At 40.0% G+C, this 26,978-nt stretch overlaps 1 protein-coding gene across 1 annotated transcript in view; it reads left to right on the top strand.

Annotated features, from left to right (window-relative positions):
• arid3c (AT rich interactive domain 3C (BRIGHT-like)) overlaps window positions 1–10,784 on the top strand; it is a 138,933-nt gene extending 128,149 nt beyond the window's left edge. The window contains exons 6-9 of the mRNA XM_042421997.1: window positions 4,837–5,154; window positions 7,484–7,573; window positions 9,556–9,721; window positions 10,017–10,784. Of these exons, the coding sequence (XP_042277931.1) occupies window positions 4,837–5,154; window positions 7,484–7,573; window positions 9,556–9,721; window positions 10,017–10,053 (611 nt within the window). The 3' untranslated portion in view covers window positions 10,054–10,784. The remainder of the gene's footprint in view (window positions 1–4,836; window positions 5,155–7,483; window positions 7,574–9,555; window positions 9,722–10,016) is intronic.
• Window positions 10,785–26,978: the final 16,194 nt, after the last annotated feature.

The raw sequence follows: 26,978 nt of genomic DNA, 5'->3' as shown, positions 1-26,978 counted from the left end.
TTAGTGATGCCTCCAAGCGTTTCCATTGATGCTCTTGTGAGATGGCCCCCTCTGTGCCATCTGTAGTCTGAAGGCTGCGGTTCTGGACAGAATGTCTTTAAGTCCTTGTCCTCCCTCTGCCACAGGGAGATACAGAACCGATGCTCTCAGCAAGTGCTGACCCGACCAGAAGAAGTTCACCAGGAGCTGCTGTACCCCTTTCACAAGGCCTGGCAGTGGCACTAAAACAATAAGTTTGTGCCATAGAGATGAGGTGACCAGGTTATTGACTATCAGAGCTCTTCCCCTGTGGGACAGCTGGGTTAGCAACCATTTCCATTTAGACAACTTGGCTTCTACCTTTCCCAGCACTCCCTCCCAGTTCTACCTTTGAAAGTCCTCACTTCCTACATATACCCCTATTTCCCCACCTAAGGTTCCCAGGAAGACCAGTCGTTAACCCCAATTAACCCTGGCTGAAGAAGCTTTCTCATATAAGGCCAGGCTTTTTTTAATTCTTGGACATCTGCCTGATCCTGGATAAACACATTAACATCATCAGCATATGCTGATACAACAACAGGAGGGCTCTGAGTCTACTCCTCAACCTGCACAGAAGAGGCTCAATGGCGATGCTGTGAAGCTGGCCTGGGATGGGGCAGCCCTGTCTGATCCCTGTACGAACTGGCACAGGACAGCTCAGCCCTCCCCCCACCTTCGCTACACAAAAAGCACCACTATATAACAACTTTACCCAGGACAGGAACCCCTCCCCAACACCAAATGCCTGCAAAGTAGAAAAAAGAAAAGCATGATCTACACGATCAAAAGCCCTCTCTTGGTCAATGGCTATAATACCAACATTAATATTATATATTAAACACATCCCTCATTAGAAATCAAACATAGACCTGTCTGGAACACAGTAAGACTGATCTGCACCAATCAACAATTTTCAATCTGTTTGATAAAACTTTTAAGGTCTGTGCATAAAAGAGCTACTGGTCTCCAGTTTTTTAAAAGGACTAAATCTCCCTTCTTAGATAGCAGAGAGAGAACTGCATGCCTACAGGAAGCTGGAAGTATCTCTTTTTTAAAACACCCTTAAAAAATTTCCAGAAGGTCCTGCCGCAAAACACTCCAGGAGTGTTTAAAAAAATCTGATGGTAAACTTAAGGTGTCCTGATCCTCTGAACTCAGCTGAGGAAGCCCCTGCAGAAGCTCCGCAGCAGCATGCACAAGGCTGTCTGCCTTGAACAAGTCTGTGTAGAAGTCCACTGCATGCTTCTTCATCTCAGCTGGATCTGTGGTCACCTTTCTATCAGGGAGAGGAAGACACATCATTTGTTTCCTCTGAACAAATGACTTATCTAAATTTGAAGAAGAAAGTGGTTGGTGCATCCATGTCCTCTAGTCTGGTGAAGCATGCTTGGGCTAATGCTCCTTTGGCTCTCTCTTGAAGGAAGGAATTCTTCCTGCAAGCCATAGTTCTGCTGACCAGTTGTGAGACAAAGGTGTTTTCCAGGTCTCTTATCTCTTTCTCTAACTCCTGCACAGTTCTCTTGATGTTAACTGTGAAATTGGATACATTGTTGACAAAAAACCCTAATTTGAGCCTTTCCTACCTCCCACCGAGTAAAGGAAAGAAAATTATCTTTCCTAGATCTCCAGTAAGCCCAAAACAATTTGAAATTTTCACAAAAGTTAAGATCATGTAATGGTTTAATGTTAAAATGCCAAAAAGATTTTGGTTTTCAAGTGAAGGATAGAATCAGCTCCATTAAAACTAAATGATGGTCCGTAAAAGCAATGGAGAGGATCTGACAACTCTAACAGTAAAGGAACCAGATACATAAAATCTGTCTAATCTAGCTGCACTAACTCTACCATCTGATATTTTGACCCAAGTGCACTGTCTGACTGAAGGGTGTTTCATCCTCCACACATCAACCAAATCAGTTTTCTTTAAGACATCAGACAGAGGATGACTGAAGCTGTGGCTCCTCCCATGTCCTATCAAAAGTAAAATCAGTACAACAATTCCAGTCTCCAGCTGGTACAATACACTATGTTGGATCAATGCTACTTAATTTTCTTTTTATATTTTAAAAATCCTTTCACACTCAGAGCCTTGGTTTGGTGCATAAACATTAATAAAACTAAAGATAAACTCCTGTATTTCAGCTTTCACCATAAGGACTCTGCCCTTCACCATCTCTGTGCTGGATATAATGTTCACATTTGAAGTACAGGAAAATAAAACTTCTACTTCATTTATGCTATCACTGTTTTTCCTGTTGAAAAACTATATCTAGTCTTTTTTGCTTGATTATTTCTCTTATTAAGGCTCTTTTTTCTACCTCTCTGCCCCCTTTCATATTTCATGAGGCCTGCATATAAGGAGAAGAGAGACAGACCAGTAAGAAACCAGACAGAAAAAAACAGCAGAGCTGAAACATCCAGTGTTGTATGATCATGGTACCTTTATTTTGAGAGTTTCATTTTCTTTACCATTTTAGCTTTAGTCACTTTTACATCTTTCCTTAGACCAGTGACATGTTTCTTGAGACGTTAACATTTCTTTCCATCCAGTAACCATCTAACCCAACAACTCTCTGAAGTGAAGTGTAGTAACTGACTGAATGAATTTGTCAACATCAGGAAAGTAATCTTTGACATTAACTTTTTTACAAAATGTGTCATCCAGAGAGCCATTTATCTCCTCTAATGAATACAAGTCTACATTCTGAGAGACGCTGTCCACTACAGAACCACTATCAGATTCAGATTCACACTCCATGTCAGTCACATGGCAACCAGCAGGCTTCATTACCTGCTCGTCCGGCTCACTGTACAGTCTGACCTGCAGCAACTCAGCCTTCTGTACAGCAGAACACTCCGCATCCTGCTCTGACCTCCCCATGTCATCCTCCCTCTGCCCTGTCCTGACCACAGGCTCAGCCTCCACCTCCCCTGCTGAATTATCTTTAGACCCGGAGCTGCCAACACCATCAGCTCCAGATACAGAGCCACCAACACCAACATCCCCAGCCACGGAGCTGCCAGTATCGGTGGCCCCAGACACAAACCCACCAGCCTCACTCCGCACAGGAGGAGCAACCTCAGGTGGCGTTAGCTGTCTACTGTTCCTCTCCCCGCTGTCGGTCACAGACAAGCAACCCGCTTGTGACCCACATCTCCACACTCAAAACACTTAATGTTCCCAGAACTAGCATACACCATGTAGAACCCCTCCTCATGCCTAACACGGAAGAGACATCCAATGTTTGAGTTGGAGAGTCCAAAAACACAAACACTTGTCTCCGTAGAGATTTAACATGCTTCAGCCTGGCGTCCTTACAACCCAGAGTCACCGTCCAGAATCTGCTCGCAAACCTCCCGAAGCGCTTCAATTCTTGCTCCCGCGCCTCATTGGAAATAAACGGAGGGACCCCAGACATGGTGACCCAGATTGAAGGCACTTGGATAAACTCATCATTTAAGTACAAGCCACTCTCTACGCACTGATTGCCAAACTCCTGCTCCTTCAAAAATACAACCACCGCTTTATTCATGCTTGAGGCACATGAGATGTTTCTGTGCCCCACTTGTTCTCCTACCGCCGACAGCACCTGCTCCACTGTGGTACTGGGCTGCGGCACCACCCTCATTCCATGCCTCAGAGACAGGGATGGTGTCTCAGAGGATGCAATCCCCATCAGAACAGCCACCAAACACACACCAAACCATACTACCAGCAACTGAGAGAGAGAGAGAGGAAGAGAGAGAGAGAGAATAAGGGCCATGTGAAAAATTTATTAGAGTTCTGAGTTTAAAGTCAGAAGTCTGAGATTTAACTCAAATTCTGACTTTATTCTCAGAGAAATGGCTGACCAATCTGTTTTCACGTCACCTTTTAGTAATAGCTCAGCTCGCTCAAGTTTTTTCACATGGTGTGCTCTAAAAAATGCAAAAACTTTTAATGAAGAATGGACAGACTCTTGGGTTACTTCCCACAGGCAGTTCAAAACCAATATGTCTCATGTAAGCACAAAACTTTTGAGCAAATATATCCACTCAAATGATCTGAACTGAAGCCACAGAAAATAAACGATCTAAGAGCCCAATATGATCGATCTGATTTATTTTAGGATGGATATATTTTCAAAAGCTCTCTGTTATGCATTTTATATTTAAATGCAGCTCTCATTATACTTGAAATGAGAAAAGATTCACTATTACAGTACTTAACATCTGTGTATAATAGAATGTTAGTTTCTTTCATGTTGTTGGTGCTCTTCCACACCTCACATCATCACATCAACTGTATTAATGTTTCTATGCGTTGAAGCAGCAACACTGGAGGCCAAGCATGTTTGGAACAGGCACTGCAATAGTCTTCAGAAGTTTGATAAATACGACCCAGATAGCAGCTAACATTGTCTGCCTCATAAGATAAATATAACATTGTTTCATTTAAGTAATCTAGTTTAATAAAATGCTTAGAAAAGACTCACAGCTAAAGATAGAATATTCACACAAAATATATAAATATGATGAAAAAATGTAAAGTGATTGAGGATGTAAAAGAGCTGGAATAGCAGTATAAAAGAGATGGAGAATTTAAATATTTACAGTAAATATATCGTATAGTATATTAGTGCTGCTGTAAAACAATGAGAGCAATATGAGCTAATGAAAAAGACAAACTTTTCAGCATTTATACACCATTATCCACACTACCAGGCTTATTTATGGAAGTGACAGGAGTTTTCATATACAGTGTATTTTAGACATGTATAAGCATGCAGACGTGTTCAGAGACATGTGTCACCTAAATAGTCTTTTTCTCTCCAGAGGAGCCAATGATGGCCAGCTGCCTGCCCAGTCGGATGGCCCTCCCCATGTCTCCCAGTGGCCATCATGCTGCAGCCGTGGCTGCCCAGGCAGCAGCGGCTCAGGCAGCAGCGGCTCAGGCTGCAGCACAGGCTGCAGCTGCCGTCCAGGTGGCAGCTCTGGAGCAGCTCAGAGAGAAGCTGGAAAGTGGTGAACCACCAGAGAAGAAGATGATGATGGTGGCAGAGGAGCAGCAGAGGCTCATGCAACAAGCGCTGCAGCAGAACCTGCTGGCAATGGCCACTCAGCTGCCCCTCAACATCAAACTCAACAACAGAGGTAAGGTAATTCAAGGGGCTTTGATAAGACTGATCTGAGTTGTTCTGAGATGTTCTCACTGTGTTCTCTGGAGTCCCCTCCTTCTTTTAAAAACACATCAGTGAGCCACACTGTTGCAATGGGGGAGATGTTCCTTCATTACCATCAGCACACACAATGTCGTTTATTTTGGGTTCCACACACACTGCCCTGCTGCCAGAAATACTCACTACGGCACCAAATGTATATTATTCCACTGCTGAAAATAGACCCCAGCAATTGCACTATTTCTTCCTGTTTGAGTAATGTTTGTTAAAAAGTCGTTTACGTCTATTCACACCTGGCATTAACATACGCCTCCACATGCGTCTTGAGTGACCACTTCTGATCGGATCTCACTTCCTCGCTCTATATGCAAATAAATTATTTCCATTTGCAAAGCCCAAACTCATTTGTTTTGAACCAGCGAGTGGGTCTGAGCGGGAGGAGGAGCAGGGGTCTGTGTATCTTCTGTCCAAAGCTGTGTTCAACTTGTTTGATAACAGGATAAACAAATATACAATGCCCATCCTATCAATTTACTCTAGCGCCTTGTCTATATATATATATATATATATATATATATATATATATATATGTGTGTGTGTACATATATATATATATGCAAATATAGAGTTATATGCGCATTTACACATGAGGCACAGCAGCATAATTTCATTGATTATTTAAATCTCCAGACATGCCAACAGGATTGGTCAGGATCTAATGTTAATTAATGTTCTGTGTTCTTCTACACATCCAATAAGTCAGCTGTTACACACACAGTCCAGGTTCATACTGTTTGGAGTAAAGCAGCCGTCCTCCTGATAAATCCTGAGCTCATTTTATGTCGAGCAGCGCAGCAAAACTAAAACCTGTAGTTATCAACTTGACAGGACAGAAGGAAACTATCCAGCAATGTTTAGCTTCTGAAATATTTTTTTTAGACAGGCAAGCAAAAAACAAGTTATTTCCTGGTTTTGATTTAATTTCTCTTCTAGTTGATTTGATGAGGAAAACCAGTTACGAGAACAAGAAAAACAGGAAAAAATGGGAAGTGGATTACTTTTTTTTTTTTTTAATTCACATGAAAAACAAAAAACAAAATAATTCATTTCTTTATCCTGTTATCAAACAAGTTGAACACAGCTTTGGACCAGGAGGCAGCAATGCGACTCCTGTGCCTAAGCTGCAGGAAAATAGAGGACGTCAGTTGAGTAGGTGGTCCTTCAGTGTGGCCCAGGATGCGTTGCGTTTACTCTGCTAAATGAATGTGGCCACATGTGCTCCAAATGTGGTCTGAAAGTTATCAGATCTCAGTGTCTCCTCAATGCGTCTTGGGTGCGTTCACACCTGTACTTAGGGCTGTCCACTTGTGGTCGGATCACCCGAGACACATGTTAATGCCAGGTGTAAACAGGGCCAATGTGTCTACCAATGGGTGATGTGTCAACAGCAGCTAATGGCCCTTCCAGTGAGGCTGTCTGAGATCCCACTGAGAAACGCCTGAACCATTAATGTGCACATAGTTCATCATGTAACATGTATGATTTGAGCTCAGTTCCACAGATGTTATGAAGAAATAGTTCTTCACCACAGGCAGAAGCCGGCTTGTCATGAGTAAAAATGCTCATCTGGCCCAGCTTTGGCTTCAGCCAGCATAGCTCATGACAAACCATAAGTCACATATGACTTAATGATAGAGGCTAAAGGAAGAATAAGGGGCCTATCTGCTCAAGTGTGATATCATTTCTGTCTGCATCACTGCCTCTCTCATATTAGTCATAATAGTGGGCTTTGCACTTGATACGTGATGGAAAAATGAGTGAGAATCTTTCTCAGGTCCCACGCTGGTTGTCTGGCTCTGGCCCTCACATATAAACACTGTCATTTAAAGATTACATCCAAACACTATTATTTGTCTCTACCCAGATGCACTTAGATGGATAAAATTTTGTTTACAGATGGTTTGATATCACAGCAGCTCCCTGAGATCACTGTGTGTGCAGTGTTAGTCTGTTTTCTTAAGACATTTCCATTATTTCAGAACCAGTCACATTTATTCAAGCAAGTTTTCCAGCTGCGTGTGTGCTGTGATAGGGTTCATCTATAACTGACATGAACAAATGGCTGTAACATCTTTTGACAGTTCTTTCTCCCCAGAACTCTTTAATAAAGCTCTCCTTATCCTGTCACTCTCTGAATTATCACCAATACTCCACCGGGGCGCTCTACTTGCTTCTTCTGTTCCCTTTCTAAATGCTCATATTGAGTTTTTCTCTCTCTCGTTCTCTGCCTCCTCTCTTGACAGATGATAGACAAGAGACCGCATTGAACCTGTCTACCAACGGCATTAGCAGCATCAACATGTCAATAGAAATAAATGGAGTTGTCTACACAGGTAAATAGAGGGGCCGTTTGCTGATGTAATTGCAGGCAGGAAATTCAATAAGTTATAGCAGCACCCTGGTGCTTAGTCCTCTACGCAATTTGATGTCTTTGCTATAAAATCCATCGTAATGAAGTGGCAGTCCAATAGAGTTAAAAAAGTTAAATATCTCAAAATTGGGCTTGTGGATTCGAGGTCGATGGGGCTTATTGTCTTATGTGCCTGCCTAGTGTGCGTGTGTGTGTGTGTGTGTGTGTGTGTGTGTAAATGGAGGTAGCTTGTGTCTTGAGGTAATTACTGCCTTTCTACTTTAACATAGGCAATTCATGTCAGGGTATAAGTCTGGTGGCCGTCAACTTCATATCTGAGCTCCCACTCTGAGAGCCAGTGTTCAGCAGTAGAGTGTTGATTTGATCTAGCTCATCCTGCCACCGACTGAAACTCACTTTAATCTGTCTTTATTTTGAGTTCTGCAGATAAGTATGCTGAAATATAACTCAGGACTGTTGACTGTCTATTATTTATATAATACAGGGTTAAATACAATGGTACAAATATCAATATAAGTTTTTAATGGAATTAATAGGTTGTAATTTTACATTTCACATTTTTTAAGATCATATTTATTGTTGATTATGTCTTTAGTAGCAGCTTTGAAAAAGCTAAATAGATAGCTATGTATAGTTAAGTAAACTGTAACTGTAAAACTCGATGGCCAACACAGTCATGTCAAGTGAAGTCAAATTTATTTATAAAGCCCAAATCACAAATTCGTCTCAGAGGGATTTACAGTCTGTACCAGGACAGACAGACATGAAATACATCTCATAGTATATGAGAAGTAGATCTATAATACTGAAAGAGAATCTGTGGCACATAGTGGCATATAGTTTTAAAATATATTGTAATAATGTCTTATACTTTATACTAACCTGCTGAACATACCTGCAGAGGAGAGGACGGATTTTCTTTAAGCTGTAGTTATAGTATTAGTTTTGATATTATTACATTTTGTCACATGCTGAGAATTCTAGCATCTTTCAAATTATTCTGACAGCATGCATTTCTGTTTGTAGAAAAATAAGAAATAAGACAAGGGGTGCGGTATTGTGTTTTTACTTAAAGCTTATTCATCTCAGTGTCCCTGAGTCAGACCCATGGGGTGAAGGGGAAGGGGTATTTTTTGATACCAGTGCTGGGGGGGAATCAGTTAGAACTTTTCAAATCCTGCACATAGTGACTTTAAAGAGCAACTTAACTTTAAATCCACTGTATATACTATCAACTGATTCTGGTCCCGGTCAGTTCTTTGCCTTTTTCCAGAGCAAATCCGGAAATTCTGTCCTCTAGACTGAAAAACAAAAATCTGTGAAAAATCAGTTACGTTGCCTTCTACACCGCCAAAGTACAAGGGAACATAACGTTCACTAATCATGACATATAAAACAGAAATCAACTGTCGGCGGTGTGGAGAGTTCTATTTCATCCCACCTGACTGCCACAGATGGTAAAAATCCAGATGTTACATACTGCCACAGAACAATAGCTCATACATAGAACTATAGTTACATATGTAACTAATTTAGAAAATCCAATCTGAAGATAATTAAAGAGATTGTGGACCGTCAATTACGAATAAGTGAAACGCAAGCTGCCGGTGTCGACAGATGTATTGATTAAAACGGAGACGGACACATCAAGTGTGGTAGGTTCAAAATAAATCGGTGTTAAGTTGCCCTTTAATTACAAATATTTTTGAAAAACGTGCAGCAGACATTGTTTGACAACAATCAAACTCAAATCTGTTCATAAGTAGGTTTTCATACGAAATTAAAATGAACCTAAACCAATGACTGCCTAGAAGGTATGAAAAAGTGATGTCATTTGTAGTACACAGACTAAAACACATAAAAACACTGGCATGGTCCTTTAAGAAGTGATGCCAGGACAGCATGGAGTTTAAGGCTGAGTTTGACTTGATGTTTGCTCCTCAGGTGTCCTGTTTGCTCGGCAGTCGGCCATAGCAGGGATGACGGGACACCGTGGGAAACACAGCAACTGTCAGACTCAGGGAAAGACCAGTCCCACACAGCTCCAACCATCCTGCTCCTCTTCTTCATCCTCCTCCTCCTCACTGCACGGACACAGAAATTCCTCCCCGTGAGTTTCTAGTCCATCCTCACCTCCTTCTCCTCCTCCCACCCCATCAGGGAGGAGTCGGACACACGATCATCAATACACTCCAGTTGTTTTTGAAGGAGGCTTTCTCTTCATCAGAATTCTTGTAGGTCAGCTAACATCAAGTTGAAAAGCAACAAACTTGTATTCACAGATTAAATACTTTGGGAAGAGATCTGCTCCTGCCCCATTACCCCTGCTCCTCCTGCTCCTAATTAGCAGTGTGTTTCGAGGACATTCGACCTTTGTGTGTTATCATTGTCTCTCATGTCCTCAGAGACACCTGTTCAGTGTGGAACAGCTCAAAAGCATGATCGCTACTCAACTTGAGGTGCAACATGGACGAAGCCAAATGAAGATTCCCACTTGTGCACCAGAAAAAATAAGGTGGCTGAACAGCTAACCTTCTGCAAGGTATCACAGTTGATCTGTTTGTAGGCTTTATAACAGACCTCAGAAACTCACTACTTATAACTAATACCAAAGAAGAAAACAGATCTATGCTTGTTCAACACATTCAGCATTTACAGTGAACTTTAGCACCAATGATCAAACCTGAAGAATATAGCAAGAATACAAACAGACAAAGCACATCTGAGGAGGAAATCACTGTCTAGACTGCATAACAGTTTGTTCTCATCAGAGACTTGTGACAGTATCTCTCCACCATATCAGACGTTCCACTGGACAGTTAGTTGATAATGTGTCAACATATAGGCAGCAACATGGCTAGACAGTGATGTATCTGTGGATCCACGCAGTGACATTAGAAGTGAAAGTGAAGTGTTTAATGTGGATTTTTGTAGTATGGTTTAGTGACAGTAAATTGTGTTCTCTTAAACACAGTCAGCTCAGTCCACAGAAGACAAGCAGCTGCTTTTTGTTTTGTTAGCCTGATAACTAGTCAGCAGGCCAACTGAACCAAGGACGTCTGGTTTAAGTTAACACACAGCGCTATCCACTAGTAGCAAACACAGTGTCCCAATCCATATTGTATACTAATACTATATATATGTTACCAGGATCTGATTAACCTGTTAAAGGCCAGAGGCAAAAATGAGCTCTTGCCCCCCCCCCCCCCCCCCCCACCAGCCCATTAGTTAACCCTACCCCAGGTCTGCTGTGTGTCAGTTACTTTCTGATGATTTGACTATTCAAGGATCTGCACCATGTAAGGATATCAAGTCAAATATGAAATGTATTGAACCTACATTTTGACACAGGGCCCTTATGGGTAGTTGCCAGCTCCACACACTAAACACAGACTAAATATGAACATTGGAAGAAGAAATTGAAGAAAATTAGTAAAATGACGTCAATTGTGAGCCTAGAACACCATGTGAGATTTCAAGTTAGAACACTTCATCAAAGATTTATTACTTACCACCAACTGACATGTTTCCACATCTCTCCAGCCATGGATGTACATATTATGAGAACTGGATACCAGACACCATCTGAATGAAAACTGCTCATACTGCATATATGCCAATGACATTTTCTCTCTTCCTGGTTTGCTTTCGTGTGGTGCGCTCCAATGCACATGTGTATTAGTGTCTCTTGCTGGCCCCTGACCTGTTCTATCAACTTTACATTCAGATGATGTCACACGCAAAAAAATGTTTTTCTGGTCTCTGGGAGTTTTACAGGTATTACAATTTCATGGTTTGATTTTTAAGAAAATACAAGGTAGTAATTGGCATTGTTTGGCAATTTAGGCCTTTCAACAGTTTCCCAGACATCTCTTTTATTTTGTCTGCAGGGAAAATGCTTCTTTTTTAATGTAGTACAGAGGTTGGCCACTGGGACAAACTGGCAGCAAGGCTCATTGCCTCTTCTGTTATGCTGCGTATTAAAAACTGCACTTCACACAGTTAGGATGAGTATATAATATGAATTTGGGACACGGTTATTAGCTTTTCATATGTTAGCCAGTTAGATGTAGCATAAACAACTTTATGACAGGCTAATATTAGCCAAACAGAGCATTCTTCACATGTATTACTGATGAAATAATCTGTTCCTGGTTACAAACTGCCCAAAAATGATCAATGTTATGTTAAGACAGCCATGGTGTTCATGTAAAAAAAACAAAAAACAAAAACAAAAGAGCTGTTCATAGCTCCTGCATAATGGCCATTAGAGGGAGTATGACATCACTTGGAAGCCCTTATGGAAGGCAGCTGAGGACATTAATTTATTCTTTTTTCTAGGTTTTCTAGGTTTTCTTCAAAATAAGTCTCATGTGATTTTGACATGAGATTACGAGAACACATTGTTGTGATCATAAAATGAATTATTTGTTGAGTGAAGATCACAAAATATGAATACATAATTATTTTGAAAAAAAGCTTGTTAGGAAAGATCACAGATCATCCTGTTCTGTACAAGCATTGTTCCGGTCCAGTGCTTTCCTCTTTCATTAGGGTAAATATTGCAACCAACATCATTGCTTCACTGTTGTGGTTGTGGTAAGAAATACTTACAAAATCTCTGCTTAAGCTGAATGTGGTAGAGCTGCAGCACACAAGATTGCATTGCTCTTTGAAGAAATCTTCCACAACGCACATTGACTAAAACCAGGACCACTAGTGACTAGACACTAGCAGCGATGTTGGTTAATATGATAAGACAGAAGCACAAAGCTGATGTGATATTGATGGGGAAATGACAGAGCCTTGGAAAGAAAACAATCAAGAGAGTCCTCGTGTGGCACGGAATTCTTAGAGAAATGATGGTAACAGGAAAGGGTAGAGCATTTCAGGCAGTGGGTGAACAGAAATAGAGGTGACAGCAGGAAATACAAAGACTGGTAGCCTGTAGGAAAGAGTCATCAGTCACACAATGGTTTTATATTGTGAATAGAATCCAGGTTTCTTTTTTTTAAGTAATGCACTTGTGTCCAACATCAGAGAACTTCTCCTTTCATTTCTTTCATTTTCTTTCTCTCTCTTTCTTTCTTTCTTTCTCTGCATTCATAAAAATATAAAATATTTTCTTTATTGTGAAGGGTAATGGGAACCAGTTTGAAGATATATGGTTTTTTATTGAGGCAGTTAAAGCTTTTAATTGCAGATTTTATTTATTGTTTTATATTCAGTCCTGCAAACGTTGCATTCAGTTCCACCACTTTGTTTGCAAACCCTTTTTAAGAGTCTTCTTGAATGCAGATACCTCACCAATCTACCTGTATATAATCATAGTAAAGTATGAATACAAGATATACCTCATCATTTATTTTTATTGTACAGCCACTTGAAAATCAATGTTTTTCTTCAACAGATCACTGGATTTTTTTTTTCATATTTTGTATGATTATACCAAAGAAGGGAATATTTTATTGATACACATCTACCTCATTTGTTATAGACTGTGCCAACAAGCATGTCCACAATCTTAATTGCCAGTGTATCCATGCTGTTTCATATTCATGTATTTATGTGAACACAAAATGCTTTTCAGTCAAAGAAAAAGAGATGGATTATATTAGAGAATCAAGCAACATGTTCAAAGTGTTTTTTACATTGGGTGTTGTGCCGGCGCAACAAAACAGTCTTTAGTGAGACACAGTAGGACGCTTGTCAAAACTGTTGAAATCTGCATGAAAAAATATAGAGAAAGACAGCACCTTGCACCAATGGATGCCAACCACAAATTTCATATTTGTCATCCAGTTTGTCATCCATTTGTTATTTGTAGGACCCAATGATGGCAATGTCAGTCGGTCATAGGGTTGAAGGGTTTTCTGTAATTTTAAAATCATTGCTTCCCAGGAATATGACTCTTTTCCCAGGAATACATGATTTCTTGCTATTAATACAGTTTGATTAATGCATAGAACTGCAGATGTTTTCTGGAATATTCTTATGTTTCTGATTTCATATACATTAGCTTATGAGGTCATATTTTTAGTAGAACAACACTGTGAGATGCAGTTAAAATCTCAAAAACAGTAAATGAAAGTAAGTGAGCTGAGATTATTCTGTCATACATACTGTTCTGAATAGATCAGGCAGGCTTAAAAGACCCCGCTGCAGCAGAAAATTGGATCCAGTCATATTGTAATAACAGTAATTCAAGGTTGCACTTCAGTGTTTAGCAGTTGCGTGGCAGTGATAATGAAGTTTGGAGAAGGTGTCTGAAACACACAGCTGAAGACATTTAAGCATACATTGTTCAAAATCTGCAGGTATTTTTCCCGGTAACAGGGATTTGATTTTGGGGAGACTTCCTGGGAAATATCAAGATTGCAATTCTCAGTATTCCACCCTAGGGGATCTGTCAACCTTTCTGGTCAACGCTTATTTCCAGAACAAGAACACAACTACTGCCCCAATTTCCATCAAATATGCTATGGATATTCATGGTTCCTTGAGGGTGGTTCTGATAGATTGCGATGATTCCCTGACCTTTCCTCTAACATCACCATCAGGCCAAAAATTTCAGCTTGCACAAAAGTAGATAAAGATATTACCGTTGAATATACTGAGCTTATTCATGCTCCCCAGAGGATGAAGCCTTTTGATTTTAATTACACATGATGTGTCTTCAGATTCACCACTCTTAAAGCTCTCAGAACAGTCTTGTCGTGTGCTTTCTTGAGAGTTGCTGTCTCCTTCTCTGTGCAGTATTTTTCATACATACCTAGTTCAGTTTCATGATGACAGTGTAACGCTCCCGGCTGATTACTGGTGATGAAGCTAATAATACACTGTGTGACTGTGTGTATAGATGGTGATGTTGAAATTGTACAAACACAATCATGCAGCAGAGGACAATCCTCAGCCACTGCGATGAGCTGAATTCTCAGCTGTCAGTTAAGCTGTTGAAGGTGGTTGTGGTTTATAATTCTCATGTTTACTTGAAATGTGTTCTTTAGCAATCACACAATTTTGCAGGTAGTTAGAGCAAAGGCCCAGGAAAAGGTCACTTCCTTATACACAGACTTGGCGTCGCATCCTTGAGTACTGAAACCATAGAATCAGCTCAATACGAATGGACTTGAATTTTTGTTTTTTTCAAGCAGCTGGGCTAGACAGACCTCTATCATCTGGGAAGTCTGGCATGACAGCTCCAGCTATGGTAGTGTTTGTATTGTCCTGGCAAAGCTCAGGTCTTCTCAGACCTCAGATAACTTAATTATTATCTATCCCAGAAGAATACAGACATGTTTATCCATCATGAATAGAGTTGTGATATGGACAAAGGTATTTAAGCCATTTTGGTTTCTGGAAGTAAAAGTCTCATTTATTTTCTAAAAGATAATGTGAGATGACTGACTGTTGGAACTTGAATTGGATGGACATGAAACTCTCCCGGTTAAGTCATCAGTACAAAAAGATGAACAACTGTGAAGGAGAGAAGTCAACCAAGACCAATACCAAGCGGTATTTCAATCAGAAACCTCCAATAAGCAGGCTTATATGTTGTGTTTTTCACTAACATTAAGATGATACATTGCACAGGTCTGATAAATATGAATTTAAAAACTGTGGCACAGTGTGTTTTTCTCATTGTAAAGTGTTCTCAGTTTTCTACAGAAGAAAAACAATTGCACTGGTCATTTGTCGAATCCCCAAGGATCTGAAAAGGACCTCTTGTGGCCATACAAATTATGACTTTTGTCTTTCCGAAGCAAAGCATGTGAAACTGTTCACTTATTGTCTCCTGCCAGCTGTCAACTTTGGTTTCTTTTGACCATAACCACAATTGTTCTCTAACCTTAACCAGTTGTGTTTGTGCCTAAACTTTACCAAACCTTAACCATAAAGTTCAGATCAGACCAGATTCTGTCACCCAACAAACATTTGTAATGATGAAGTTACAGTTGTTCAAGGAAATTTCGGTCACTCAGAGGCTTAGAATGTTGAAAATACAGAGAAAGATGTTTCCTATTACAGTCAATACAAACAAATACTCAGTCAGTGAGTGGGGAAGAAATCCTGCACCATCTTTGCTTTTGACATGTATAATTGTATGTATTGACTTTAATGGAAGACCCTCTGTGGTCAGATTGAGTCAGGTTGTTTTGTTACTTTACACATACCTCGTTTCATTTTTATCCCACCATATAAGTTTCTAATGAAATTGCCTTTAGTTAGTATTTTTAACATTCTTCTCGTAACAAATTTTGTGAATCTGAGCAATGCGATCATGATGATGGTCCTTGTCAGGGCTCATTCAAGAACAGAAGTGCAACTGTGTATTTTTCTGCTTCCATGATCCAAATGCTTCTGACTTAACAGATTCTCTGTGTAAACGCAGCACTGGCACAGTCTATTCCTCCTAACTGTCTTTTCCCCGTCCTGTATGTACTGCTGAATGATGCTAATCACTGAATACTTAAGATGACTGTGAAGCAGCTGCATGGAATCACTGGCCTTCTTCTCACCAAAGAGTTTTTCAAACTGTGACCACACTCACTTTGTTTTTTGGGTATACCCAACAGAAGAGCAGACAAACAAAGAGAAAGCAACAGGTATGTCTGCAGAAGTAAAATTTTAAAAAAAGAATTGACTTATGTAATCAAATAACATGTTGTTTACATTGTATTTTAGCTATGCTATGCTGGTAGTTTTTAGACACTAATGGCTTTATTAGCTGTGTATGAAGCTTTAAATGTTTCTTTTATTTCCCTTTTGTTCATCTTGGATGAATCCAGTGCATTATGGGAATGCTGGATTGTGGTGCTCAGGGGTTAAAAATGTACAAAAAAAAGGTGAAAGATTTTCCTGTTTTGCCATTTGACTTGTAGCGTATTTAGAAATAAAATCATGCTTTTAACTGCAGTGAACAGCTGTCTGCCTCATTTTTATTCTTCTACATTGTAATACTTTCATTCATAATTGAGTATGTTTCAAAACATCAGCAGCTAAAAACCATTTTAGATTTGGAGGCACTAACAAATTCAGGTCCATGTTTCTTTATATTGAAGAAATGGACACAGCCAACATCTCACAATGAATCTAAAAATACAGAGAAGGTCACAGATAGACTGTATACGCAGTATGTCAGTATAGTAGTTGTATGTCGTATATACAGTATGTCATGATTCCTGCCTCAGTCCTGTGTCCCTACCTGTTGCCACCTCCCCAGTGGCTTTCTCCCCTCTCGCTCCCCGTTTGTATGATTGTGAGTGGAGACAGGTGTGCTGAAGTCAGAGTGGAGCCCCACCAGCTGCAACCCATTCCATGATCAATATCTCTACTTATACTGAAGCCTGCCAGATCGTAGCCTCTGCATTACACTTCAAGCCATTATCTCATTGTTGCCTGTTTTCCTGGTTTAACCCTGTCTCCTGTTACCCGTAGTCCCATCTGCTCTGTCTGCGGTCCCTGTCTCCTGTCTCTCGTCTTGTCCCTGCAGTCCCCGGGGCTAATGTTAGCTGGGAGGAAAGTGTGAAGAAGCAGCTGGTCTGATGGGCAACTGAGTGAAGTGGAGCCTGCGGAGGAAGCATCGGGACCGTCAGGGTGACACAGTCAGGCGGCGGAGGAGAAGGTGACATATCGGCCTCTCATAATCAGCAGAATTTGCCAATGCCGATATTTCATTTTAGAGCTTTTATCGGCCGATATCGATGACGTGCCGATAATATTGTGCATCCAACTCTACAGTTAAATGTTAGCTGGTAAAGTTATCAAGCTGTAGGATGTCAGAGAGTCCACTTTATCCATCTATGGATAAAGTGGGCAAAAACAGACAAGAACACGAGCACTCTTAAAAAGAAAATTCTTCAAGGTAAAAAAAAAAATAAAGATAATGTGGTAATTCAAAAAGCTGTTAAATCTTAAACCAGCTGCAGTGAAGATTGGTGCCTAGTGGTGACCCAGTGATGCTGTTCAAATTTGAGATCACATGACGCATTTCTTTGGCTCAACTAATCAGCTCACGACCTCACAGACACTGCCTGTCATGACCCGATAAACACTGAGACAAATTTAAAAACTGAAAGTAATCGTCTGCAGAAGCATAAGAAAACAAGGCCACCTTGAAGTATTTGAATTCATATGAAAGAAATAATTATTTCAAACGTATGTTTAAATTATTTCATCTGCACCATGAATTTGAGAGTTTTGTTTGAAAATATTACAAAATATTCTTCAAACTAGTGATTTTCTTTACAAAAGGGAAAGCTGCTACCTTTAAATAGAGTAATATAATGGTGTCTGCAATAGTATGAATATTACTGTGATTTTCTACAGTACCATGTCTTATTTATTTATTGGGACCATGTACAGTGTTAAACATAAATGTTACCATTTGATGTACTGTACCAGAGTTAGCTTATAGCTAATTTTTGTCTGCAGTCCCTTCGGCAGGTCACAATTAAAACATAGAATAGAACAGTAACAAACAGTACAAAGCAAAAAACACACAGGACACACAAAGTTTCACACAATAGCACATCACATACACCCACAATATTAACTAGAAATTAATAATGTAAGCTTGTCAAATTAAAAGCAAGATTATTTGCATTCATGAGAAGACCATGAGATAAAGTGTAGAGTCAGTGGTTACAGAGCTGAGTAGCTTTTACCAGACCTTTTAATTTTGTCTTAAACGTACTGATGGAACTGTAGCTCTTCATATCATCAGGTAGGACATTCCACTGAATTGGTATGGTACAATCTCCACTTTTATTCGAATACAAATACAAATGCCTCAACAAATACAGATACAAATACAAATACTGGGCTCTTTGCACATCCCTAGTGTGTACACAACAGTGTCATCTGCATACATTTGCAGTTCTATATCATGACACTGTTGAGGGAGATCACTAATATATAGGCTAAATAATAGGGGACCTAACACTGACCCTTGTGGAACACCCATTGTATACTTCATGTTATTGGACAGTGCGTCACAAACTTTAACACATCATATCCTATTAGATAAATACGACATCCAAAACAGGCCAGTGTTTTAAAATGGTCTTCTTGGGGATATATGCCTGAGGGGTGTACATGGTGATAGAGGAGACAGAGTAACTTTTATCTTTTTTGACACTTGTAAAAGGTCAGAGCAGGATTTAGAAAGAGTAGCCTCTGTCCAAGAAACATTTTTTCATCGCAGCAGCTTTATCAATTAATTCCTCATTATTATTGCATGGCAACAGCAGTGCATGTGTGACATATAGGGTATTTATGTGTATCTGCCCACTCAAGTGTGACATTATTTTATGCATATGATACTGATTTTGTATCTTTACAGATGCCATATAGATACCCCCCATTCAATTTAAGGCATAACTGATTTGAGTAAAGGCACGAGAGCAAATCTGCATTCTTCAGTTGGCAGTTACACCCAGAGTAAAGCTACTGAAGACCAGCAAAATCACAGTTTGTTTTCATTTATTCATGCAGAATAAAACCATCCCTCTTTTTAAAAAAAGTATGCTCATCCTGAGTCCAGTGTGATTCGTGGGTGCAACACATGCAGATGCAGCAGCCTAAAATTGAACTACATTTTTGTTTTAATTTGCTATTTTTTTGCCTTTATTACTGAAGCATGTATTTCTTATGGCAGAAATACACTCATCAACTTTGGAGTTGAAGTGCAGGGATTGAATTAAATGCAGCAGACCTTGAAACAATTACTGCTAACGGCATCTCCCAAACACCCATCCAGTCCAGCCGGACCAAACGTCACTGCAGGTGGTGCCATCGCCCCAGAAAGAAAGGGAAGAGATCAGAGCTAAGCTAACCCAGCTTGGATCTAAGACTATTCCTCTACCCAGCCTACTTCTTTGCTAATGTCCGATCACAGGAAAATAAAATGGAAATAAGAGACTAACTCAGCAACGGGAAATCAGAGACCTGGAGACCATCTTCACAGAGACCTAGCTCCATCCCAACATCCTGGATCAAGCTATTGCACTTGATGGGTGGACTGTGTTGCACACTGACAGAATACAAGACTTTGGTAAGAGGAGAGGAGGCAGACTCTGTGTTTACATCAATGATTGGTGCTCAAACGCAGTCAGAATGGATGGACAATGTTTACCAGATGTCGAGTTTTTAATGTTAAGATGTTGACCATATTATCTGCCCAGAGAATTCACCAGTGTGTTTGTTGTTGCTGTTAACATTCCTCCAGATTCAAATTCAAAAAACGCACTACAGGAATTGTATGAGGTCATCAGCATTCATGTGACAAAAAAAACGGATGGTATTTTTATTGTAGCTGGTGATTTTAATCAAACAGACCTCAGAACTGTTTTATCTAAATTCCACTAACATGTCCACATCCCCACCAGGGGAAGTAATACCCCAGACCATGTTTATAAGAATATTCCTGGCAGCTACAATGCCCTCCCTTGTTCCCATTTTGGTCTATCAGACCATATTTCCCTGCTTCTCCTGCCTAGTTACTTTCATTGAATAAAAAGGATCAAACCATCAGTAAAAACTGTTAATGTGGACAGATGAAGCTACAGCAGCTCTACAGGACTGTTTTGAGTGCACAGACTGGCACATGTTCGGAGATGCTGCCACCCAGGAAGATACATCAACAGTGACATCATACATCAACAAATGTGTTGATGATGTGGTGATCACAAAGACAATAAAATCATTCCCCAACTAGAGAGCCTAGATGAATGGAGAGGTGAGGGCTCTATCTAGAGCCAAAAAAGCTGCCTTTCCGTCAGGTGACAAGGAAACATACAACACCGCCAGAGCAAGACTGAAAGCTGGCATCAAGGAGGCAAAGTGGAGACATCAGCAGAGATTGGAGAGAGACCTCTGACACTTTTAACATATCACTGTCACAGGAGAGAGCTCCCACCTGCTTCAAGACAGCCACCATCATCCCTGTACAGTAAAAGTCTGCAGTGTCTAGTCTAAATGACAACTGCCCTGTGGCACTCCCATTCTGAATAAGTGCTTTGAAAAACTGGTCTCAAGCACATCAAAGACAACATCCCAGACAACCTGGATGCCATCTCCACTGTCCTCCACTCAGTTTTCACACACCTTGAAAATAACAACAATTACATCAGAATGCTGTTTGTTGATTTCAGCTCAACATTTAATACAATCTCCCCCATGAAACTTGGCATTCTGGGCTCAAGTACCACACTCTGCAACTGGATATTGGACTTCCTCACAAACAGACCCTAGACAGTTTGGATTGGTGGTCACACCTCCTCCACTCTAGCGCTCAACACCAGAGCCCCCCAGGGTTGTGTGCTCAGCCCCCTCCTATTCACACCATACACCCATGACTGCATCCACCGACATGGACAGAACTCTGTTGTAAAGTTTGCGGACAATACCACCATCATCGGCCGGATTTCAAACAACGATGAGAGTTCATATTGGGAGGAAATCAACAGTCTTGCAGAATGGTGCAAGAACAACCTACTGCTATGATAATAAATGAATCTTGAATTAGAGTTACATAGCCGTCTGAGTCTATAGAACTGACTGTTGGGTAAACCATATATCAGAGCTCTGGGATGAGCACTGCTGGCTAGGAGGAATATATTCCTATCCGTTTCTTTTAAATATAAGGTAGTGAGGCTGCTATTGCATAATTCAGTCCACATATCCAAAAAAGACACACGTTTATGATCATATTCAACTGAGAACTTAAGGTCAGGATTCATACTATTGAGATTAACAAAATCACTCAACTCATTTCTAGTCCCTTGGAAAATGCAAAAGACATCATCTAGATATCTGAACCGCTGTCACCAAGTGCTTGCTCATGGGGGAATTGTTGGGTCTCTGTAAATTAAATAGTATGGTCTAGACGTGCTCTGTGTGAAAAGTGCCCTGAGATGACCTCTGTTGTGATTTGGTGCTATATAAATAAAATTGAATTGATTTGAATTGAAATTGAACCATTTAAGGATTTGTGGAACACAAATATAGACATTCATCTGTCTTACCGCCCTTCTTTGATGTATAACCTCTATTTAAATTTATGGCATTTTCTTACTTGTTCTAATGCAGTACTGGCTAGTTTTTTTTTTTTTTTTTTTTAAATTGTTCACTACAAGAGCCTTTGTTATTCTACACACCTTTAGCTGAGCTTTACTGTGTCTCAACCAGTGGAGGCTGGTCCATAGAGGTAGAGGAGGTTGCTCCTCCTCTGTTTTTTGAGAAGCAAGAGGGAGATCAAAATATAAAAAAGAATATTTAGTTGAAATAAACCATTACCAAATCTCAGTATTATTTATAAAATATTTTTTCTCTCTTCTTTGGAAAAAATAAATTACTGTAATTCTGATTAAAATGCTTCAACAGCGACTCCTGCAGGTCAGGAGGAGAAAGAGCAGTGTGTGAAGTGGTGGTGGGGGGGAGTGAGGGGGGCAGAGGAGGACGGGTGCCTACTGTCCTCCACAGGGCGGGATCTCTTACATCGATTTAATGTACATCGTTTTTTTTCCAAGACACGTAAAACGACGCTCCAAGGGAGGATGTCTTCCCTAACCAATCAACAACCAGTCATTGTTGCTAATGATATCAGACTGGTTTACCAGCAGCCACAAAGTTCTGTTAACTAACAAACAAGATGACCAACAGCCACAAATAGATGTTATGACATGGATACTTCATCTTCATGACAGAAAGAAGAAGACATCAGATAACGTGAGTCAGATAAAGCTTCTCTCTCTCTGTCTCTTTGGTCGCTAATTTCATCTCTGATGGTTAAATGTCTCTGTGGCTGTTGTGTGAATTTATCTCTTTAACAAGAATGCAGCAGAGATCATATAATGTGCTGTGGGTAGTTTGCTTGTTGAAGTGACAGTGAGCTGTCTGGACTCATTCATTCATTTGGAATTGATCCCGTTTTAATTAAGTGGTTGTTCAGTCAGCTGTTGATGTTGTGTGATTAGTGAATGAGTGCAGGAGGTCTGGCTGCTTGTTTTCTTCAGTTCATTTTTAAGCTGAGTCGTATATTGAGTAATAAACTTATAGTAACTAGAATAACAAGTGTTAACATGTCAGCTCTGTAGACTATATTTTGTATGTCGTCCATATAGATAACAGTGTGTAAGTCATGTATTTGATACATGCATTAATACTTTCTGATGTGAACCTACACTTTTAGATCTGTGAATGTTTTTAGTGTTCAATCTTTCTGGTGTTCAGCACTGATCTGAACCTGTATCAGATTATAAACTTTGTGGTACTTTATATATTTCTGTATACTAAGAAAATATATAGGAAACATATGTAGATCATGTGATATGTTGTCTGTTTTTGATTAGAACATAAATGTGTTGTCACAATAGAACAATACTATAAATTTGAATTTCACTTTGTTTGTAAAATGACACATTCTGAACCACTGCACAGCTAAAATGAGCTCTTCTTTTTTCAGAAACAATATGTATATACTAAATGTCTTTAAAGAAGCAGCCTTTTCACCACTCAGGGGTTTTTGTTTTTGAAAGCAAATTGTTTTATTGGCATATAAAATTGCCCCCCACCCCCCCCCCCGATTTCATCAGGTGGGACAATGATATAGTTTGATGCGGTTTGTTGTGAGATTCCATGTTGGTTTTCCTCTTGTCCTCCCCAATTTTTTGAGTCACCAGCCACCACCGGTCTCAGCAGACCTTGTCCATTTTGTGAATATTTATAAATCTTGTTTTAAGTGGCCGTTTGACTATTACTCTTTGTACCAATGGTGTGGTTTGTTTCTTACTATATGTTGTTGATTGGACCTCATCCATGGGGAAACTGCTCTTGTCCCAATGTTGAATCTGCGAGTCCGTCAAATCCAGTGAGTCAGAGGACTCTTCGGCTGCAGAGTCAGCATTGATAAGATTGTGTCCCGGGATTATCAGTTCCACCACCATTCTCAAATCCTGAGTGGAGGGAATCATAATAGGAGTGATAGAAACTTGTAGAAATGTAGAATCCTTGTGACCAAAGGGGCCGACCAGTGGAATGTCTGGGACCAAAATCGGACTGCAGTGGGGTTCTGTTCTTGACACTCCTGCTTTCTCTTGGGTTGTTTCAGATCTTTGCTGTTTAGGAAAATGTAGTCTACGCCTGCTGTTTGGTATATGGGGTGTTCTCTGTTTGTTGAATATCCTATATACCCCTGTTTGAACATTTAGAAAACACACACACAGACACATACACAAGTTTATATTATGAACACAGTGTTATTTAAACAGTAATTTTGATTGTATGCAATCAAATCTGGATACTGAATACTGACCATGATTCACAGGTTTTTTGGCTGGAGATTTCTTCTTTGCAGCTCATGATTGTGAGCATTCACCACCATCTCATTGAGGAATTCGGGAAGTTGGGGGTATGGTCCTCCTCAGATTTATCTGGTTACTTTAAATCAATATGAATAGTCTATATTTATCTCACAGACTATATGCTTGGAAAATAAAAACAAAAAAACAGAAAAAAACTCTTGTAACATTTTAAATAGAATTTTAAAATGAAGTTTTGTTAATACTCACCAGATAGAAGAGCCACTTCCACAGAATGTAGATGAGTTCAATATTCTTCAGACAGGGAGAATGAAGCGATGTAAAAGGTCTCCAGGGAACTGACTGCCAGGATGTGACATGACAGGACGTGTGTATATATAGACCACACCTTCCTGACCATTTGGTTTTCAATAAACATTCACCCCTATGACCTGTTGACCACTCCTACACCTGTCTGTAGGATATCTTCATTAATTTGTGGGAATTAGAATCAAATGGCATTTTATTACCCCATACACCATGGTTTAACACTGTGGGAAAATTAAATGAGAGGAATGAAGGGAGTGGGAGGGAAGGGGGTGAGGTTTCTTAACACCCCCACTTTGCAATACACGAACACACACACACACACACGCACAAAGATCTACACACTCAGTGGCGCACACGCACACATACCTCCTCCCCCTAGGCACTCTCCTCTGTCACCATGAGGTCCATTTTCATTGTTATGCCGATGACACACAGGTCTACATCTCCTCCAAACCCACCACTGCCATCCCCCCCACCTCCCTCATCACCTGCCTTGATGACATGCGGAGCTGGATGAGCAGGAACTTCCTGAAACTGAACGGTAATAAAACCGAGGCCCTGCTCATCAGCTCCAAATCCACCCTCACCAAATCCCAACTCACCCCAGCTCTACCCATTATCGTCGATGGATTCCCTGTACCCTTCGCCCCACAAGTCAAGAGCCTCTGCGTCATTCTGGACAGCACCCTCTCATTTGCACCCCATATTCAAAACATCACCAACATCTCCAGACTCCGCCCATCACTGTCCCAATCCAGCACTGAAATCCTGGTTCACTCATTTGTCACATCCCGCATTGACTTCTGCAACGCCCTCCTCACCAGACTCCCCACCAAACTCATCAACAGAACACTGCATCCACTACAAAAACTTCCTCCTTACCTATAAAGCTCTCCACAACCTAGCCCCTACTTACCTCCGCGACCTCCTTCATGAATACACTCCCTCCCGTACCCTCCGCTCAACCTCTGCTGGACTCTTATCCATCCCCACGTCACACCTCTGTACCATGGGTGCCCGAGCCTTCAGCTGCTCAGCACTCAGGCTCTGGAACTCCCCCCCCCCCCACATATAAGACAGTCAGACTCCATCACCTCAAAACTCACCTGTTCAAACTGGCATACTCCCTATGACTGGACACTGTGCACCTCACCTGTTTTTATGCTGATGTTTTGTTTTAATTGATTGATTTTTTTTTTTTTTTTTGATTCTTTTATGCTTTTATTTCTTGTAAGGCGACCTTGGGTGACTTGAAAGGTGCCTCCCAATAAAATGTATAATTATTATTATTATTATCATTATTATTATTATTATTATTATTATTATTATACACATCCATACTGAGATATACACACACAGATCTACACTTGCACTTACATGCACATACTCACACGTATGCACGTTAAAAGGTGTCCTTTATTTTCTTCATACTGTTGTTTCACAGGATGTAAAATCCTTTGAACCTAGTAAATTTAAGACTAAAAACACAGAAATACAAAAAGTGATGTGTACGCAAACTCTTGAATTCTTTTTTTCATTCCATAGCCAAAACCAATAAAATAAGACCATATAAAATGAAGAGATTGTCATTATTCAATCTTAACTGCATAGAATTTAAAGACATTTTCTATCTTTCAAAGTGACGACTTGAGAACTGGAAACTCCTATTCGGCAAACGCAAGCAGTTGAACTAATGCAGTTTGGGTGTGTGCAGCATTAAGCAGGTAAAATGGGGTAAAGATTGGTTAATTAAGGCTGAGAATCCTGATGTAATTAGGAGCAGCAAAGATTAGTGGCTGTCGATGGCGCAACGAGGATTTGCAGGTAATAGACTTATTATTGGGGCTGGCTGAATGTTACTTTATACTTCTGAATAAACAAAAACAAATTAGGAGCAGTTGTCCAATAATGGGTTATCTTGTCAGGGGCTGACAGAAATCCATGCCCCTATAACACAGTGTTAATTTTATGCACCACTGACAAGCACAGTGCTAATCAATAGCACTACTATAAAAAAAGGTGAAGCATCAATCTGCTGTGAAGGTGGTGGATGGACCTGTGAGCAGATAGAGAGAAAAATGTCAGCAGTGTTTTTAGAGAAATTTACTAGTTGCTCCATACACAGTGAAGCCTGTGCACAGAATGTTACATCCAGAACATCTGCTACAGCATAAAGGGAGCAGAGAGAGCTGTGCTGAAGTGTTCCTTTTCAATAGAGTCCTACTCTAAACTTTCTCTGCACACATCTCCTACTGTACAGTATAACAGACGTCTTTACAGAACTTAATGCACTTAATGCACTTTGGTTAAAAGTCCCAATAAACTTACTAGTTACTATTTTTAGTAACTAGTAAGAAGTACCATAACTAGTGTATGGTACTTCTTATTTTTTTACTTTTCAGTGCTTTATTTTGTGTATAGGAGATGCTCATTATGTCTATAACACTCTAGTTTTTTGAGATTATTTTATTGAATACTGTAATTGTTGATTTGGTTTTAGGAATTTGTTTTGCCATGTGGACATCAGATCAATTCTTTAACATTTTTGGTCAATATATACTGTATATATCTGTATTTTACTTTTTTTTCTTAAATATTTCTGTCTAAGTTACAGTTACAGTTAAAGTATTTATTTATAAGTCAACTACCTGCAGTTTTGGTGTATAAACATAAATTAAGTTGTATTGTTTTGTATCGCACTATTGTTAATTCCACCATGAAGTTAATGAGCATTTG

This window comes from Thunnus maccoyii, chromosome 9 (genome assembly GCF_910596095.1).
Source record: "Thunnus maccoyii chromosome 9, fThuMac1.1, whole genome shotgun sequence".
Classification (NCBI taxonomy): Eukaryota; Metazoa; Chordata; class Actinopteri; order Scombriformes; family Scombridae; genus Thunnus; species Thunnus maccoyii.
Note: the sequence above shows the minus strand (reverse complement) of the source record. Positions and strands in the feature narration are given on the sequence as shown.